Source organism: Jaminaea rosea, assembly GCF_003144245.1.
Source record: "Jaminaea rosea strain MCA 5214 unplaced genomic scaffold BDZ90scaffold_10, whole genome shotgun sequence".
NCBI lineage: Eukaryota > Fungi > Basidiomycota > Exobasidiomycetes > Microstromatales > Jaminaea > Jaminaea rosea.
This window is the reverse complement of record NW_020289984.1, coordinates 434897-452338: the sequence shown is the minus strand read 5'-3', so window position 1 is coordinate 452338 and position 17442 is coordinate 434897. Positions and strand designations below refer to the sequence as shown.

The 17442-nt window shown below is 59.2% G+C and overlaps 8 protein-coding genes across 8 annotated transcripts; 4 read left to right on the top strand and 4 right to left on the bottom strand.

Moving 5' to 3' along the window:
• Positions 1-21: 21 nt before the first annotated feature.
• Positions 22-921, top strand: BDZ90DRAFT_221757 (NGG1p interacting factor 3; the record flags this gene model as incomplete). The annotated part of the gene is made up of 1 exon (XM_025504492.1): positions 22-921. The coding sequence occupies one exon, from the start codon at positions 22-24 to the stop codon at positions 919-921; it is 900 nt and encodes a 299-aa protein (XP_025361182.1).
• A 61-nt stretch (positions 922-982) lies between these two features.
• Positions 983-2620, bottom strand: BDZ90DRAFT_221798 (DNA glycosylase; the record flags this gene model as incomplete). Its single annotated transcript, XM_025504496.1, has 2 exons — positions 983-2338; positions 2468-2620. The coding sequence occupies 2 exons, from the start codon at positions 2618-2620 to the stop codon at positions 983-985; spliced, it is 1509 nt and encodes a 502-aa protein (XP_025361181.1).
• A 181-nt stretch (positions 2621-2801) lies between these two features.
• BDZ90DRAFT_253980 (bud site selection-related protein) lies at positions 2802-3741 on the top strand. The gene is made up of 3 exons (XM_025507812.1): positions 2802-3256; positions 3335-3489; positions 3571-3741. Exons 1-3 carry the CDS (start codon positions 2994-2996, stop codon positions 3597-3599), a joined length of 447 nt encoding a protein of 148 aa, XP_025361180.1. The 5' UTR covers positions 2802-2993; the 3' UTR covers positions 3600-3741.
• Positions 3473-5366, bottom strand: BDZ90DRAFT_41632 (hypothetical protein). The gene is made up of 4 exons (XM_025509584.1): positions 4968-5366; positions 4797-4909; positions 4137-4738; positions 3473-4071 (listed from the first exon to the last, which is right to left on the bottom strand). Exons 1-4 carry the CDS (start codon positions 5115-5117, stop codon positions 3686-3688), a joined length of 1251 nt encoding a protein of 416 aa, XP_025361179.1. The 5' UTR covers positions 5118-5366; the 3' UTR covers positions 3473-3685.
• A 1464-nt stretch (positions 5367-6830) lies between these two features.
• On the bottom strand, positions 6831-9127 carry BDZ90DRAFT_253976 (putative NOG1-nucleolar G-protein required for 60S ribosomal subunit biogenesis; the record flags this gene model as incomplete). Its single annotated transcript, XM_025507811.1, has 2 exons — positions 8061-9127; positions 6831-7981 (listed from the first exon to the last, which is right to left on the bottom strand). The coding sequence occupies exons 1-2, from the start codon at positions 9043-9045 to the stop codon at positions 6831-6833; spliced, it is 2136 nt and encodes a 711-aa protein (XP_025361178.1). The 5' UTR covers positions 9046-9127.
• Positions 9128-9336: 209 nt separating this feature from the next.
• BDZ90DRAFT_233171 (hypothetical protein) lies at positions 9337-12392 on the top strand. Its single transcript, XM_025506541.1, has 2 exons — positions 9337-12249; positions 12326-12392. The coding sequence occupies exon 1, from the start codon at positions 9367-9369 to the stop codon at positions 12043-12045; it is 2679 nt and encodes an 892-aa protein (XP_025361177.1). The 5' UTR covers positions 9337-9366; the 3' UTR covers positions 12046-12249; positions 12326-12392.
• On the bottom strand, positions 12191-12692 carry BDZ90DRAFT_221574 (putative small nuclear ribonucleo protein F; the record flags this gene model as incomplete). Its single annotated transcript, XM_025504484.1, has 4 exons — positions 12191-12249; positions 12326-12392; positions 12475-12582; positions 12663-12692. 4 exons carry the CDS (start codon positions 12690-12692, stop codon positions 12191-12193), a joined length of 264 nt encoding a protein of 87 aa, XP_025361176.1.
• A 393-nt stretch (positions 12693-13085) lies between these two features.
• Positions 13086-17384, top strand: BDZ90DRAFT_253969 (P-loop containing nucleoside triphosphate hydrolase protein; the record flags this gene model as incomplete). The annotated part of the gene is made up of 1 exon (XM_025507810.1): positions 13086-17384. The coding sequence occupies one exon, from the start codon at positions 13086-13088 to the stop codon at positions 17382-17384; it is 4299 nt and encodes a 1432-aa protein (XP_025361175.1).
• Between the last annotated feature and the right edge of the window lie 58 nt (positions 17385-17442).

The window sequence follows — 17442 nt, the reverse complement described above, 5'->3', positions numbered from 1 at the left end:
CTTCCCTATTTCACGCGCAGCATGTCCTCCACAGCATCAGCATCATCGTCAACGCCCCGTCCGGTGCTGCCTTCGCTCGTCTCAGCGATGCACAAGCTCGCGCCGCTCTCTCTCGCCGAATCGTGGGACAATGTCGGCATTCTTCTCGAGGCGCCTATGCCGCGCTCAGACTCAAGTGCGCGTGGAGTGCACCTCTGTATCGACCTCACCACCTCTGTATGTGAGGAGGCACTGCAAGACAAGGAGGTCGGGGTGATCATGTGCTATCATCCTCTGATCTTCAGGGGATGGAAGAGCCTCACGTTGGGCGACTCGCAGCAGAGGAGTTTGCTAAGGTGCGCTGCAGCCGGAATCAGCATTTACTCAGCGCATACCAGTCTGGATGCTGCACCTCAAGGCATCAATGATTGGCTGGCGACAGCTTGTGCAGGGCGTAGCGACGCAGCGGCTTTTGCGTCCAAACCACGCGCTTGCCAGCCCAGCAAGGCTACCTCCATTCCTGACGACTTTAAGTTGCCGGCGGGTGCCGCAGTCGGAATGGGCCGCTCTTTCCAGCTTGCGGAGCCCGTTACCCTTGACACGCTGGTGCAACGGCTCAAGAAAGGGCTTGGCGTCGAGCACCTTCAGGTCGCTACACCTGCCTCCAGGCCATCGATCATCTCCCGCATAGCAGTCTGTGCCGGCTCAGGCTCGTCGGTCCTCGAGGGCGAGAACGACGCCGACTGCTGGCTCTCTGGAGAGATGTCACACCATGCCATCCTCGCCGCCAATGCTGCTGGCAAGACGGTCATTCTGGCGAACCATACCAACACGGAGAGAGGGTACCTCAAGAGCGTGCTCAAGGGCAGACTTGAGGAGGTGGACCCGACGCTTACAGTGACCGTTAGCGAAAGTGATCGCGATCCGCTGGTTGTGATGTAGAGGAGCAGAAGGGTATACGAAAACGCAATTGCGCACGATTACGACAGGTGATCTGGGCTGTCTACTCGTCTCGGAGTGAGGCGTTGAGATGATTCTCCACGCTGCTACCTCTGCTGTCCTCCGCCTTGATCTTGACGCCATTCGACGTTGGCGACACCTTGACACCATCGTACGTCTCGTCTAGCCGCTTGTCTGCGCCTTTGCCACTCGCCCTCCTGTTCTTCTTCATCGCAGAAGATGGCGTCGTCAAGGCCATCGCTCCCCTCTTTGCAGCTCTCTCCGCCCTCTTCACGCTTTCCTCTGACTGCGCCGGCTCCTTTGCCTCTTCTTGTCCCTCCTCCGCTCCATCTATCTTGACTTCCAGCCCCTCCTCTTTCTTCTCCTCCTTCTTCACCCCATTTCCGTAATCCTGGAAAGCCCTCAAATCCGCCATGAACAAGACACTGTGCGCCCATCCCGCCCACTCTCCCCAGAGCTCTCTAAAGAAATCTGCCAGGTCCTCGTACTTTGCTGCCTTCTTGCCGCGGAGGCCGTACTGCTTTGCCGCGAACTGGAAGACGTGCCTGTCCACTGGGATGGAAGCCGGCTGGTCAAGAGACATGAGGAGGATGCAATCCGCTACTTTGGGGCCTATACCTGGGTGGGGTAGGAGGGCCTCGCGCGCTGCAGTATAGGAGAGGGTACGGAGTGAGAGGAGGTGGGTGTAGACTGTGGAAGAGGGAGAGGGTGTGTCGCCCTTGACGGTAGCTTGCTCTCCCTTGAGGGCTTCTGCGACACTATTGAAGAGCGCATCATTGACCTCCACGCCCCCATGAGCATCACAAAGCATCCTAGCCGTCTCCGCAATATACCTTGCGCGATACCCGAACCCAATCTGCCTCAGATGCGCCTCTACCCCTTTCCCCGCCAGACTAGCAGGCGAGGGAAATGGATGGTAGTCCACCGTCATTCTCACATCGGGATCCTCCCCTACGCCCTCATACTCGTGGCTCAACAGCTTCGGCGAGTAATGACTGCAAAGATTCTGCACCATCCCTCCTATCCTCGCAATATTGTTGTTGCTCGAGCAGATGAAAGCGCACAGAGTCTCCCAAGGGTCTTGTCGTAGCATCCTGATCCCCTTGAATCGAGGCGCCGTTTTAGCAAAGACGGGGTCACGGGCTGACCATTCGCTGTAGAGGGACTCGAGGGGGACGGTGAGGGAGAGGTAGGAGTGGAGCCAGGCTGCAGTGGAGGTGGCGAGGCTGGAAGATGTCGAGGCGGCTTGCGGGTCGGGTGCAAGGGTCCGATGATACAGGTAGCCGCGTGAAGCGTCTTGACGGAGGAAGACGACTCGATCTGAGAGGCAGATGGAATATTCCGTGTCCATGCTGTTGTCGTCCTCGACATCGAGAGCCGGTTTCTCCTCCTCCTCCTGCTTGACCGGCGGCAGGCTTGACGATGACTCCGGCTCCTCCTTGACAGACATGAAAGGATTGTTTCTCTCTTCTTTGACTGCCAGAGGCGTCTCTGCCGGCTCTCCCTGTTGCGCTGCACCCTCCCCCACCCATCGCGGCACCCTCACGCTCCTCCACCGGAAGCTCTGCCCGCACTTATTGGAGATAGTGAGCGGCAGGAGGATCGAGGCGGGCGTCGCCGGGATGAAGGAGTAGCCTGGTGGGGGCCGAGGGGCGGATGATGATGATGATGACGAGGCCATGTTGGAGATGCAGCGGGAGAAGCGGGCCAGATGTGAAGTGGGTGGTCGGACGAGAAGCATGCACAAAGGCATGGGACAGACGGACAGGAAGCCAAGGAGTGGAGTCGCCCACGCCTTCGCGCTCAGACTTGGAAACGAGGTCGTCGAGGGCGGAAGCGCAGCCTTGCATTCTTCTCTCCATTCTTCATCCTCGCGAAGCATCACCTCGTCAACCTCTGTTCGCCAATAGAGCAAGAACAAGGATCAACCTTCGATCGCACACAGTCCCTGATCAGCAGGCCGCCAGATTCAGCAACAGCAGGGCCAAGCCTCTAACCCAGTCGGCCCGTTCACCCATCCCTCCTCCTCCCTCCTCCTTCCCCTGCAGACTGCAATGCCCAAGATCCGCACTTCGCGCTCAAAGCCCCCACCGGAGGGCTTCGAAGACATCGAAGAGATCTTAGATGACTACACACGGCAGATGCGCGACGCAGAGTCTGAGTCACACGAGGGAAAGCGCAAGGCTGAGGCTCTTTGGCCCATCATGCGCATATCTCATACGAGGTCGCGTTACATCTACGATCTATACTACAAGAGAGAGGCCATCAGCCGAGAGCTCTACGACTGGTTGCTCAAGGAGGGATATGCGGATGCGAAGTGAGTATACTCAGACAAGGTAGCTGACTGTATGCACCTTTTGGCTGATCCTCGTTCCCCTTTGCTCTCGCCGCGCAGCCTCATCGCCAAGTGGAAACGACAGGGATACGAGAAGCTCTGCTGCGTGCGATGCATCCAGTCGAGGGATATGAACAATCAAGGGTCGACGTGCATCTGCAGAGTGCCCAAGGCGCAACTCAGGCCGGGGACCGTCGTAGAGTGTGTGCATTGTGGTGAGTAGGAGGGCGAGTGGCGCTGACTGCTCACGTCCAGCTAGCTGACTCCCCCATGTACTTTGGCTTGAATCGCGCCAGGCTGTAGAGGATGTGCATCGAGTGACTGATCGATGACGCAGGAAGGACCAAGTAGAGAGATCACATGTACAGTATTCACAAAATCATCATCTAGTACCATCTGATGTCTTGAGCGCTACTTATTCGCTCCCTCAAAGTAAGAGCCATCGCTCGCGCTCGGCCTCCCTATCGCCTCACCTACCGCCCCTCCATCAGGCCTCCACTCACGCCCAGTCACGTAGTTGAGCGTGTCCGTGCCCAATGGGCTCCCACCCGGCTGGCGTGGCGTCATTCCCGTGCTGGCGAAGCGGTCGGGAGATCTGCTTGGCGCGGATACCAGTCCCCGCGTTGCGGCTGCCTCTGCTGCGTCTGCCGCAGCTGCCAAGACGGCTGCCGTGGGTAAGGCTCCGGGTGTACCGTGGATGCGCGGAGGAATGGCGGGCTGGAAGGGTGAGGAGGAAGTGGTAGAGGACTGCGGGACTGGCTCAATGCCCTCCTTCCAACCTGGGACAAGCATATCGACTGGATAGCGCAGCAATGCAGCCGGTCAGCTCCTGCCTACTCGCTCGCCCACTTGACGCACTCACTTCGCTCAGAAGCAAACTCCCTCCATCCCGTCAGTGGCAACTTGCCCCTCTCCCTGTCTATGGCCATCATCGCCCTCCTCACTTCAACATCGTGATCGAGCCAATAGTCCACCAGAGCCCTTACCGTTTTGGGCGTCTCTAGCGTCGTCATCTTGCTCTCCTTGGTGGTGATGCGCTTGTCGGTCACATACACGATCTGGGAGCATTGCGCCCTGGCCTCATGTGCCGAGATGAGGTCGGATACCAGGCTGACCTCCCCCAGCCCCGAGGTAGCTGAGAATGTGGCATTGCTGTCGCAAAGTACTGAGAGCACGGCTTGCCCTACGTCGTCTGATGAGCTCCACGGCAGCGGCTTATGAGTGGCGAAGCGCGACTTGAGGACGTAGCGGGTGGACGTGGCTGGGGTGTTGCCTCGCGTGATGGAGATGTATTGTTGAGAGAGCGCGAGCTCGAAGGTCAGGGAGAGCGAGAGGAGAGTCACCTGGAGAGGTGAGGCAGCCGTGGCAGCGTGAGAGGAGAGGTGCCTATGGAGAGTGCGCGTTTGGAGAATCGAGGAAGGGGTGGCCGAGGAGGGCGTATTCGGGAGAAAGTCGACCATGGAGCTATGGACGGCAAGATGGTGATGAGCAATTCGTATGGAGGCCCAAGAAGGTGTCTCACCAGATGAGAAGATGCTGAACGCCCGCCTGCCTTGTCTTGCTGCATAGGTCGCTGGCGTACGCGTCGGCATCTTCTTTGACGTCTGGCAGACCCTTGTCGTCGAAGAGAGCCGCCTGGAAAGGACCAGTCATGGTCAGCTGTCTGCCGCAACAGTGTCCTCGCAATACGTACAAAAGCAGCCCAGGCCCCTTTCCAAGCCTTGCTCTGATCGTGAAAGATCTCCACTCCTCTCACCTGCAGCACCGTGGCGGCAGTCTTGCTCAGCTCATCTCCGATCACCCTCACCACCCATGGCTGCACGTAGGCTGCTTCCACACCCATCTCCAGCTCGACTTCCACCTCTTCTTGCGTCAAGACCCGCTTCAAGCCTTGACCTAGATTGGTTGCTTCCTCTCCTTCCTCATCCCAAGGAGTGAGAGAGGCACTGGACACGCTTTGCCGCGGTGAGAAGACGCTGTGCTTGCCCAGATGGAGAGGAAGGGTCAAGGCGCGTCGTGCTGAACTGACTACACTGCTTCTGGAGGCAGAGAGGGCCGTGGTGGTGGTGGTGGAGTCACTCCCACTGCTGTCGCTGTCCCTTCGCTTGGATGTAGCCACAGCTTGCAGGAGAAGGGCAGAGTCGATGCTGCTGATGTTGTCGCCTCCTTTGCTTGCCGTTCCTCCGCTGCCACGGTTCGAAGCAGTTGAGCTCTCCGAAGGCTCACTCTCCTTCCCATCACCGGTCGCGCGGCTCTTCTGGGTTGCCTCACCAAGACCATTCTCGCCCTTCCCCTCTTGTATATCGCGCTCACCTTGCTCCATCTTCCAAATCCTCAGAGCCTCCCCATTCTGCCTCACGACTTGCCTCAACCTCTCACAAATTGGGTCATTCAAGCCCACATGCCTCACCTTACCTTCAGAGTCCACATACGCCATATGCGTGTTCGGGTCGTGCCTCGGAAGATTGGACATGGCAGTCGCTGCAGGCCAGATCTCGTCTGCTACGGCGAGCGAAGGTGGGGGTATCGCGGGAATCAGAGGCCCACTGGTAGCGGCGGCGTTGCTGCTCAGGGGTGGAAGGGGGGAGATCGGAGAGAGCAGCGTGCGAGCAGTTGTGGGAGCGATGCCTGCGGTGGGAGGGGGAGGGGGAGCAGAATCATAGATTGTGAGGAGCTCTGCAGCCACCTCGTTTCGTACGCGTTGGCGTTCTTCTCGGTTGCGGCGCAGGAGAGTGTCGATTACGCTTTGCGAGGCGGGGGAGGCTGGACGGAGGGCGAGGCAAGTGAAGGTAGGTCGTTCAGCAGCGCTGGGAATACATTGCCCTTGCAATGCTACTGCGTCGACTCACTAGCGTTGAGTACGAGGACAATGCGTGGTGGAGCTTGCGGCGAGGGCGACATGGCTAGAAGTGTAGTGGTGGTGGTGGCGGCGGCGGCGGCGGCGATAGTGCTGATGGTGAGGATAAGACATATCAATGCCGTTCGCAATGCGTTGGCTGTCTCGATGCCTTTGACGGCACTCACAAGAGCGCCAGGGTCATTGGATTGCTCGATTGCTCTTGAACGCCTGCAGCACATCGAGGACAGGTACGCGTCGCGGCTGAAAGGTGGAAGCGGAAGGGTCGAGGAGTCTGTGCCCACGACCGCTTGCTCCCTCGATTATCGGCCGTCCTTTCGGCGGAGTCGGGCGGTGGCAGGTTCTGCTGATCTGTCCCTCGCTGCGGCAAAGACTTTTCGGTTGGTCTTACTTCTGCCGGCTTCAACAAACCTCCGAGGCTGTCTTCCGGATGTCGCAGGGTATACTCCTCACTGCCGATGGCGGAAGATGACTAACTCCCATCTTGACAAGGGATAAAGGGAGGAGTAGGAGTCACGGAAAGGATGCAAAGGGAAGAGGCAGTGGCGAAGCTCACAAAAAGCCCAGCAAGCCGCAGCGGACTGATGACTTCGGTGGCTACAATGCAGCGAGAGTGGCGCTTGAGGGAATCTGAATGCGATTGAATCGACGCGCGTGCATACAAGAGAATGAAACGAACCCAAGTCGTGACGCTCAAGCTTAGCGGCTCCTCGTCGTGCCTTGCTTGCGCTTCCCTGCCAACAACCACTTTGGCTTCTTCTCCTTGATCGCCCTGTCACTCTCTCCCGCCTTTGCGTTCCTGTTCCTGTCACGCAACGAGAGATCATTGAGTGACCTGACCTTGTCCTGCACCTCTTGCGTGGGCAAGCCCTCCGTCTGACGATTGCGAGTCGGACGCCTGACGGGGCCTGCACGCGCTGATGGGTGGCCGCCGGACTTAGTCGTGCTGCCAAGCCCAGAGGCAGCATTGCGGGCGATGATTGCGCGGGTGATCGGTGTGCCAGAAGAGGACTTGAGCTTCTTGTGGCGGGAAGAGGTCGAGGCGTCGGGGTCATCCACCTCCATTGAGCCGTCCTCGTCCTCCCACTGCGCTTCCTCGTCCTCCTCATCGTCGTCCATCTCTTCATCCTCGTCCCCGCCACGCCCGCGCTTGCCTGTAGCAGACGGCATCCCCTTGGCCTTGGCAAGCAGCTGCGCCCTCGCCTCAATGGAGCTCGGATCAATCCCGATCGCCTTGAGCTTTTCGCTCATCTCGCTCATGGTTCTAGTCTGCATCTTCCTCGGCAGCCTGCTCAAGTTCTTCTGCTTGTTCTTGTCCTGACTCAACGCCTTCGCCCTCAACTGACGAGCACGAATGGCCTCTGCCGCTTCACGAATCTCACGATCCTCTTCGTCTTCCGGCTCCTCGGGTCCCTCCAGATCGTCGTAGAATCCGTCGGCCTCCAATTTCTCCTCTTCGCGCTCGAGGGCGTCCAGACGCTCCAGAATGTCCGGATCGACAAAGTCGGCAATGTTCTTTCCTCCTTGGATCTCAGGCATGACGTCGTACTTCCATGAGTCGTCGTCGAGGATGTAGTTCTTTTTGAAGTCGATGCTGTGCACGCCCGCACCGCCATGCGCCTCCTGAATGTCGCGCTCCGTGTGGCGGCGCTCCGGGTCATTGCGGTCGTACTTCTTGCGGTCGGCATGGCCGGCGGGGACGAAGGGCTTGCGCTCCACGTCGTCTCGCTTTTGCGGCTGGGCAACATGTAGGCGGGAGAGAATGGCATTGCCTTTGGGGCCACGGGTCTTTTGCTCCACGCGCATCTCCAGAAGGGCATCACAGGCTTTGTCTCGGGCCTCGATGACACCTGACGAGAGAAGGGCCAGGTAAGGGTAATGTCAGCTTCATGCTTGCGTTGTCTCGGCTCACTGTGCCGCTCTACTCACCCTCTTCACTGTAGGTGCTCATTTCACACAAGATGACGTTGCTGCTCGGGTCATCAACGATGCTGCGCACAAGTGCCGCCCTCGAGTCGTCAAGATCGCTCAAACGCATAGCATCCGACTTGTTGAGGGCGAGAATCGTGGGCTTGTTGGCGAAGAGGGGCTTGATGGAATTGAAGAGCTGTACCTGGGCCTCGACCGTGTAGCCACACTGCTCGGACAGATCCATGAAATAGAGAATAGCAGCTCGCAAGTGAGCAAGCGCAGTAATGGACTGCATCTCAATGGTGTTCATCTCTTCGAGAGGGTGGTCCAAGATACCAGGCGTGTCGACTACCTGCCATCTCAGGTACTTGTAGTCCATGTGACCCACGAAGAGAGACTTGGTTGTGAAGGCGTACGGCTGCACATCGACGTCTGCACGAGTCACCTTGTTGATGAAGGATGACTTGCCGACATTGGGGTAACCGCAGATGAGGAGCGTGCGGGTCGAGGGGTCAATGGAGGGGAGACGCGAGATGTGCTGACGGACTTGCTCGAGGTAGGCGAGGGGGTCCTTTTGACGGCGGATGATGGTAGCCATGCGACCCATGGCAGAGCGTTTAAGCTGCTTGCATCTATAGAGGGAGTCTCCGAACTTGATCAGGCGGACGTAGTCCTTTGCGACTTGCTCGACCAAGTGGCGAGCAGTATTGATTTGGCCCAACGCAAGCTTGTAATGATTCTTGTCGTAGAGGACATTCATGAGCGACGAGGTGAATGGGTGCACATCGTCGAGGATGGGGAACTCCTGAATCATGGCATCGAGCTTCTCGTTGATCGTGTCCTTTGTGAACATGACCTTGCGCATATAGAATGCTCTGATACGGGTGATCTTGTAGCCCGGGTGGATGACAGTGGGCGTCTTCCTCTGCGTCTTGCTCAAGACGATGTCGAGGAAGTCGGCCGCCGAGGGCACGGGAGCGATGCTCGGCTTGAGCACCGACATGATGACGGCGATTGAGGGAGGGAGAGAGTGGTGGTGGTGGTGGTGATGATGAGGAGCACACGAGAGAAAGCGGAAAGCTGCTGCTGCTGCGAGTCCGAGGTGCAAGCTTGAATCGAAATTCTCAAAATGAGAGGCGGCGGCGGCAGCTGAGCGAGCGGAGAGAGGAGACAGAGTTCGGCTCATCTTGCCACGCGAGCGATGCAATGAAGCAGCCACACGCAAGCCACGCGAGCTCAACGAGAGCAACCAACACTCAGGCGAGACGGCACTCGGCACTGGCTCGCATCTCCTTGTCCAACTCATCGCTCCCTCAGCATTATCATGGACGACTTACTAGACCTAGACTGGGGCAAGAAGTCCCCAAACGCCAAGCAAACAGCACCGTCATCGTCTTATGCATTCGATTCACTGACCAGAGCGCAGCCATCGTCAACGCAGCAACGGTTGTCGCCCAACATCCTTCAACCTCAACGCTCGACGACACCACAACAGCAGGCAGCCAAGCCAGCTGCGTCAAGTCGTGACGCCTTCTCCGGCCTGTTTGATCTCGGCAATGGCTCAGCATCCTCGCCGTCAGGTTCGTCATCCCCATCAACACTGTCTCTCGCTCAGCAACAGCTGAAAGCAGCGCCCGCTCCTTCATCACGGCCAGACGCTGGCTGGTCATCATCCTCAGCAGGATGGGACGCGTTCGAGCAAGCCTCTTCTAAGAAACCTGAGTCGAAGGCACCCGGCAAAGAAGATGACTTTCTAGCCGGCTTCAGCCCTGCCAAGGTGACGAAGCCTAGTAAGCCGCAATCACAGCCAGCGCAGCCTCGTGACCCCTTTGACTTCTCCGACTTCGAGGATCCGGGAGATCAGCAGACGTCTGCCTTCGACTCTGCGCCTGCTCGGAGCCACAGGAATGGTCAGACGGCATCGAAGGCAGCTGTGGATCATGATGACGACGACGACTTCCTCGGCGCGCTCGGCCGACCTGTAGCCAAACCCGCAGCCCAGCCAAAGCAGCCCGCTCCTGCTCCATCTCGTCTGAAACGGGCTGCCTCACCCCCACTTCATCTCGTAGGCCAAATTGTGGAGATGGGCTTCTCGCCGCAAGAAGCTCGTCAAGCTCTTGCACAGACACAGGATGGACTCGATGTACAAGCAGCCCTCGAGTCGCTCCTGGGCAGCCGACAGAAGCACGATGTGGACGGAGACGAGCAACTGGCTAGACGTCTGCAGAACCAGGAGGGCCGTGACACTGAGATGGACGAGTACGAAGCGAAGGAGAGACGTCGACGTGAGGCAAGAAGAGGCAGAAGAGAAGCTCCTCCGGAAGACCGATCGTCTTCTAATCAGACAGACGGCACAGACTGGCAGAAGCAGGCCGATCAGCTCTACGCCCAGGCCTCCGAGCTGGGAGCTAATGTCTTCAGCAGAGCAAACGCCTTCTGGTCTCAGGCCAAAGCACAGGCGCAGAAGACGCTCGAAGAGAGGAGCGCGGCGGCTGCAGGTAGCAGTGCAGCTGGCAGTGGCAGGGGAACGCCGGAGGGGAGGGCAAGCCCGGCGGCTTGGGCTAGGAAGCTCGGGGGAGCGGGCCCTAGCACTGGAGGAACTTCGTCGTCGAGCGGCAAAAAGGAGTGGACGGCCGCATCTGGCAAGCCGAAATGGATGGTTGAGGCCGAAGAGCAAGAGGCGCGAGGCGGGGCCGACGAGTCTCAGGATGCGCCGCAGCCATCCTCGTCAGGAGCTTTCAAGGACTCGGACACCGAGGACGACCCCGCGCCGTCTTTCATACCCCGCGCGACGCCAGCAGCGAGACAAAAAGCAGCGACACCGAAAGCTGCGCCGGTAGTCGATGATCTCCCGCCCTCTGCCCGCTTCAAAGCAGCTGCCCCCGAGGCAGCATCATCAGCTAGCAAAGGATACGCCTCCTCCGCACGATGGGGACGCTCCAAGCCTTCCACTCCATCCATCTCTCCCTCACCCACGCCCGCTCCTGCACCCGTAGCAGCGCCAGTACAGCGTCGCGCTCGCCACCTCTGCGCGAGCGACACCCAGGGCTACCCCTCGGCTGCCCTCACACTCAAGACAAAGGGCAACGACGCATTCAAGCTCGGCTCGTACGGTGAAGCTGAAGCGCAATACACCTCTGCTCTCGATGCCTTGGGCGCAGAAGCAGAGTCATTGCGTCGCATTCCGCTGCTGAACAATCGCGCCCAAGCAAGGCTGAAGAATGGAGACGCGAGTGCCGCGGCGAGAGACTGTACGCAAGTGCTTGAGCTCGTGGTGGGGAGAGACGGGGGTAAAGGGCAGCAGCATTTCTTGCCCTCACATGAAGCCCCGCTTCCTCCTCCTCTGGCTGGTGAGGTCAACCTGCGCGACTCGTACGGCAAAGCCCTTCTGCGTCGTGCGCAAGCGTACGAGATGTTGGAGCGCTACCTGCCCGCGTACAAGGACTGGGAGCTCCTCCAGCGCTACGAGAAGAGTGAGGGAAGCGGGGCTGCTAATGGAGTCAAAAACCTGCGAGCGGCACAAGAGGGGGTAAAGAGGGTCGAGGGGGCGATGCGCAAGGACAAGAAGCAGCCTGCGCCAAAGCCAGCTGCAACGCCGGCTCGCACATCAGCAGCAGCCATTCGAGCAGGCGAAGCGGGCAGGCAACGCGTACGAGCAGCGAATGCGGCCGCCGCTGCAGAGGAATCTGCCGCTCATGCCCTCAAGGACAGTATTGACTCTCGCATCTCTGCTTGGACGTCAGGCGGCAAAGCGAACAACATTCGCGCTCTTCTCTCTTCCCTGGAAACCGTCGTTCCGCCAGAAGTAGGGTGGAAGAAAGTCGGGATGCACGAGGTGCTCACCGAGCCACAGGTCAAGAAGGTATACACAAAGGCTATCGCCCGATTGCATCCTGACAAGCTGACTCCCGGTCGAGCGAGTTTGGAGATGAGGCTGGTGGGGAAGGAGGTGTTCAGCGTGCTGAATGAGGCCTACGCGGCGCACCTGAACGGCGGGAAGTAGCTGCGCCGGAGATGTGCGGGGAAGGGACTGGCTGCCACCGGGCGAGCGAGGCGATATAGACGGTGTTGTAGAGATGCAATGTGCTCGACTTGTCACGGTATGGATACAAAGAGAAAAGGGATCAGCAGAACAACGCCTGATGCGCCTATGACTCCATAGCCTGGCCCTCGGTCAGCTCCCGGAGGTAGAGGACATTGTTGCAGCCTGAAGAGCGAGCGGTATAGAGGCTGCCGTGTTAGTGTTGTGCCTCTCTCTGAGTAGGAAAGACGTGTAGACTCACGAATCATGACCTCTCCCAAGCTCCCATTTGACCCGCCATCTTCCCTAATCTCTTCTGTGTTTGCGAGCTGCGAGTGCGAGGGCGAGGAGGGGGGAGCGACGGTGAGTATGGAGCTTTCCTGTCTTTCTGCAGATTGCTTGGACGCTCACCTGGAAGTTCATGTAGTTGTCCGTGCTGACGAGGAAGCCCTTGTACGACAAGCCACCCCACTTGAGCTTGACGATGACCTGCTTGCCCGTCAATTGTTGGAGGAAAGGCTGGAGGCGCGACGAGGTGGGGGGGTAGAGGTCAGTCCCGTGACACCCTTCGTATCACGTGCCTGCTTCCATTGCCTCACCTTCGGGTTCACCGGCGCAAAGGACGACATCTTCGCGCTACGACGTGTTGGAAGGTGTTGAGAGCGGATGGAGATTCACGACGATGGACGACGGCAGCGTCGACGTCCAAAGTGCAGCCGCGGCCTCGCTCCGTCCGTCGAGGGAGTCGTCGACTCGACTCGACCTTGGCAATTTCGAGCGGGCCGGCCCGTCGTGCTGAGTCGTCTACGCAGCGGAAACGGGAAGCGCAAGCGGGGAAAGGCGCCGATTACTCCGAGCTTCAAGGAAATGAATCAGCTGCTCGTGCTGCTCTTGGTTGACTCGTTGACCGTTGACTCGTTAATCTCTTGGCCATGCTGAGCGCCGCCGCTTAGTGCAGCGAGCGTAGCGCAAACGACGTTCCCCTTTCTTCCTCACTAGCATCATCTTCAACATTGGCTGCGATGGCGTCCCCTCGCAAGGATGTCGACGAGGCTGAGGTCATCAGTCCTTGTCGCTCTCGCGGCGACATCGTCGACGTGACGCAGCTACGACCACATCGCTCGCGCCTCCCGACATTCTTCTACCTCCTCTCATTTGCACCACCATGTCCTGCAATCTGGCGGGACCCACGCGGCTTCGTCACGCACCCTCTAGTCCTCTACTTTATTGGCTTCGTCACTGCTCTGGCGGCGGGCGTAAGCATGCCATCCCTCGACCTCTTGTACGGCTACTGGACCAACGGCATCACGCCCGGCACTTCCACGTCCAGCGGAATTCTCGCTCGTAGTTCGCAGGTCGCATGGATCATGACAGTTATCGGTGTCGTCAGCCTGGGGCTCAATTGGCTCTTTCTCACCTGCTTTGCTTCAGCCTCGCACAATTTGACCGTCAGGCTGCGCCACACATACGTCGCATCCATCATTGTACAGGACCAGGCCTTCTTCGACGTCGTCGGACCTGGAGAGATCGCCTCGCGCGCGAGCAAAGACGTCTCCACTGTACGCACCGCTCTGGGCGAGAAGATGGCCTTCATCATCTGGGCGCTCGCCACGCTGGTTACGGGCCTCATCTCTGCATTCATCAATGCTCCACGCCTTGCCGGCGTCTTGTTCGCCCTCATCCCATTCACTGTCCTCGTCTTTGCCGTTCTTGGCTGGGCGACGGACCTTGTCAGCACGCCGGCCCTTGCCGTAGAGGGGAAAGCTGCCTCTCTCGTCGAGCAGACACTCTCCTCGGTCCGCATCGTCCAGGCATTCGGCATGGCTCAGCACCTCATCCGCCGTCTGAATGAAGGGATGCTGGAGCGCCTGGAGCGCCTCGGGCTGGGACGCTCCTTGATTCGTGGAATCGAGCAGTCTACTATCTACACGATCCTCAACCTCTCCTACTCGACCTCCTTCTGGTTCGGTAGTATCCAGATCGCCAGAGGAACCACGTCCGTTGGAGCAGTCCTCACCACCTTTTTCAACATCCTCAATGCCCTCTTCGCCCTAGCCAATGCCGTGCCACACCTCGCCATCCTCTTTGAAGGATACGTGGCGCTAGGCTCGCTGCGTAAGCAAATTGAGCGCGTACCAGTCATCGACGTGCGCGACCAATCCGGCCGCAAGGAGGCTGCCAAGCTAGACGCTCCCGCATTCGAGCTGCACGACATCACCTTCGCCTACCCCTCCCGCCCCTTTAGCAAGAGCCTGAACCATGTCAGCGCAACCGTACAGCGAGGCCAGGTGACGGCCTTTGTCGGCCCTTCAGGAAGTGGCAAGACGACGATTGCCAGCCTGCTGATGCGCGAGTACGATCCAGAGACGTGCAATTGGCGCAACCCTGTCGACCCTCTGCCGGAGGTCGAGCAGCGCGAGGCCGACGAGGAGAAGAAGGCCGCGAAGAGGAAGAGGGGACGCCTGCCGCTCATCAAGAGGGAAAAGAGCACAGAGTCAGGAGCGTCATCAACAGGCGCAGAGAAGGGCGCAGGAAGCGCCGACCTCGAAGCCAAACGCTCACGCGTCGTAGGCTCAGGTCTAGTCACCTACCAAGGAGCAGACCTTCGCTCCTATAACCTCCGCTGGCTCCGCTCTCAGGTAGCCGTGGTCTCGCAGCACCCGCAACTTTTCACCGCCAGCATTTTTGAGAACGTCGCTGCCGGCCTACGCGAGGGCATCTCACCAGACGAAGCACGTCCGCGCTGCATCGAGGCGCTCAAGAAGGCCGATGCGTGGCATTTCGTCGAAAAGCTGCCGCAGGGGATTGATACGGTCGTTTCTGGTGGAAGGGTGGGATTGCTTTCCGGCGGGCAGAGGCAAAGAGTCGCAATCGCTCGTGCCCTTGTCAGGGAGCCGGAGGTCTTGATTCTGGATGAGGGGACATCTGCGCTCGACTCGGCGACTGAGGATAGGATCAAGGTGATGCTACAAGAGGAGCAGAAGAAGCGCGGCATGACGCTTGTGCTCATTGCGCATCGCTTGTCAACCATCAGGGAGGCGGACAAGATTGTTGTCATGGCGAAAGGGGAAGTTCGCGACCAGGGCACGTACGACGAGTTGATGCGCGAGGAAAGAGACGATCAGACCTTCCGCGAGATGGCGCTTGCCCAGCAAGCTGCGGTGACTGAGGTGGACGACCCGTCCCCAAAGAGGCGCACGTCGGTCTCCACGCTAGCGACGTCGACTGCCATCGATGGGCGGGGAGAGGGGCGTCACGGCAGGGGTACGCTAGACGCACGAAAGCCGTCACTCACGTCGACAGCGTCTTCGTCAAATCCGCTCAAGCGTCTCCCGTCTTCCTTCTCCGGACGAGGGGCAAGCCACCCAGAGCACACCGCCAAAGCTGTCGCAGCCGACGCACAAGCTATTGCTGGCCCTTCCACCGCACAGGATGCGGCCGGTATCACTCGCGTCCTCTCAGCAAAGGAGCAAGATGGTGCAGCAGCACAAGAGGAGGAGGCCCTCGGAGGCGACAAGAAAGAACCTGCCCCTCGACCACGAATGCGGGCCCTCTTCCGAATTTTGGCGCACCGCAAGTGGTTCTTCCTGGTCGGTATCCTCGGCGCCATCATAGGCGGCGGCTCCTTTCCCGTCGCTGGCTACTTGACGGGCCGAGCGGTCGACAGCCTTAGCATCGAAGGAAACAACAGAGAGCTGCGCAGACAGAGTGACGCCTGGGCGCTCTACTTCTTCATCCTTGCCCTCGCCGATCTAGTCATCTTCCTGGTGAACGCCTTCTTCCTGGAGCTGGCCAGCGAGAGCGTGGTACGCAAGCTCAAAGTGGATGGGCTGCGCGCTTTATTGCGCCAGGAGATCGGCTTCTTCGACCAGGAGGAGTCAGCCAGCGGCGCTCTCACGTCCGCCGTCTCCTCTCACCCCTCCAATGTTGGAGCAGCCACCGGTCTCATTCTTTCTCAGGTCATCCTAAGCTTGACGAATCTGCTCGGCTCCCTCATACTTGGACTGGTGCTGAGCTGGAAGGCGACGCTGGTCTGCCTCGCTCCCGTCTTCGTACTCTTCGTCGCCGGCTTTGCAGAGGTGGCAGCGCTCGAGCGGTACGAGACTATGGCGTCCAAGCCCTCTGGCAAGGCTGCGGCGTACATCAGCGAGGTGATGGATGGAGTTCGTACGGTATCAGCACTTGGCCGGGAGTCGGAGGTGATGCGCACGTTTGACTCCGAGTCACGGTCGGACCCACATCGTTACAAATTTCTCGCTCTGGGAGCACTGGGCTTTGCGACGGGGCAGGCGATGGTGCTCTTCTTGAGTGCGCTCGTCTTCTACTGGGGCGGCAAGCTGCTGAGCGAAGATGAGCTGGGCATCTCGCAGCTCTACGCTGTGTTCGAGGCGGTCATTATTGGAGCCTTCAGTGCTGGTAGGCTCTTCACGTACATCGGCGATTATTCGAGAGCGTACTCATCCTTTGGACAAATTCAGGCTTGGCTCGTACGTAAGCCCAAGGTGGCTATGATCGAGCCAACCACAGTCACGAGCACCACGACAGAGAAGCAGTCGGAATCCGATGTGGCCACTTCCGCCACACGCGGGGACATCGTCTTCTCTCGCGTAGAGATGCGCTACCCACAACGTCCGCAGCACGCAGCGCTCCGCTCTCTGGACCTCACTATCCAAAGCGGGACCAACGTAGCATTCTGCGGTACATCAGGCAGCGGCAAGTCCTCGATCCTCTCGCTCATCGAGCGCTTCTACGATCCCACGCGCGGAACGATTACCTTCGGTGGGGTGGACTCGCGCTCCATGTCCATCGAGAGCCTCCGAGCGGGCATCGCATACGTCTCGCAGGACCCGGTCTTGTTCGAGGGCCCGCTGAGGTGGAATATTGCGCTGGGAGCGCAAGACCCGACGAGCGTGAGCGATGAAGCCATTGAGAGCGCCTTGGAGCAGGCGTGCATACTGGACTTTGTCCGCACTCTCCCGCAGGGCCTGGAGACGGATATTGGCATGAAGGGGGCGCAATTGAGTGGCGGTCAGAAGCAGAGGCTGTGCATCGCCCGTGCTATCCTGCGCGATGCACCGCTGCTGTTGCTCGACGAGGCTACCAGTGCGCTCGATGCCACGAGCGAGAAGAGCGTCCAACGGGCATTGGACAGGGCGAGCGTGGGGAGAACAACGGTGACTATTGCGCATCGCCTCAGTACGATTCGGAATGCGGACGTGATTCATGTGGTCGAGGAGGGGGACATCGTCGAAAGTGGGGGGCATGAGGAGCTGCTTAAGCGCGGGGGAAGGTATCGAGATTTGGTTGCTGCTCAGCTCTGAGCGGGCAAGAAGTCGGGCAGCAGCTCGCAACGCAAGAAGACACTGACTCTCTGTACTC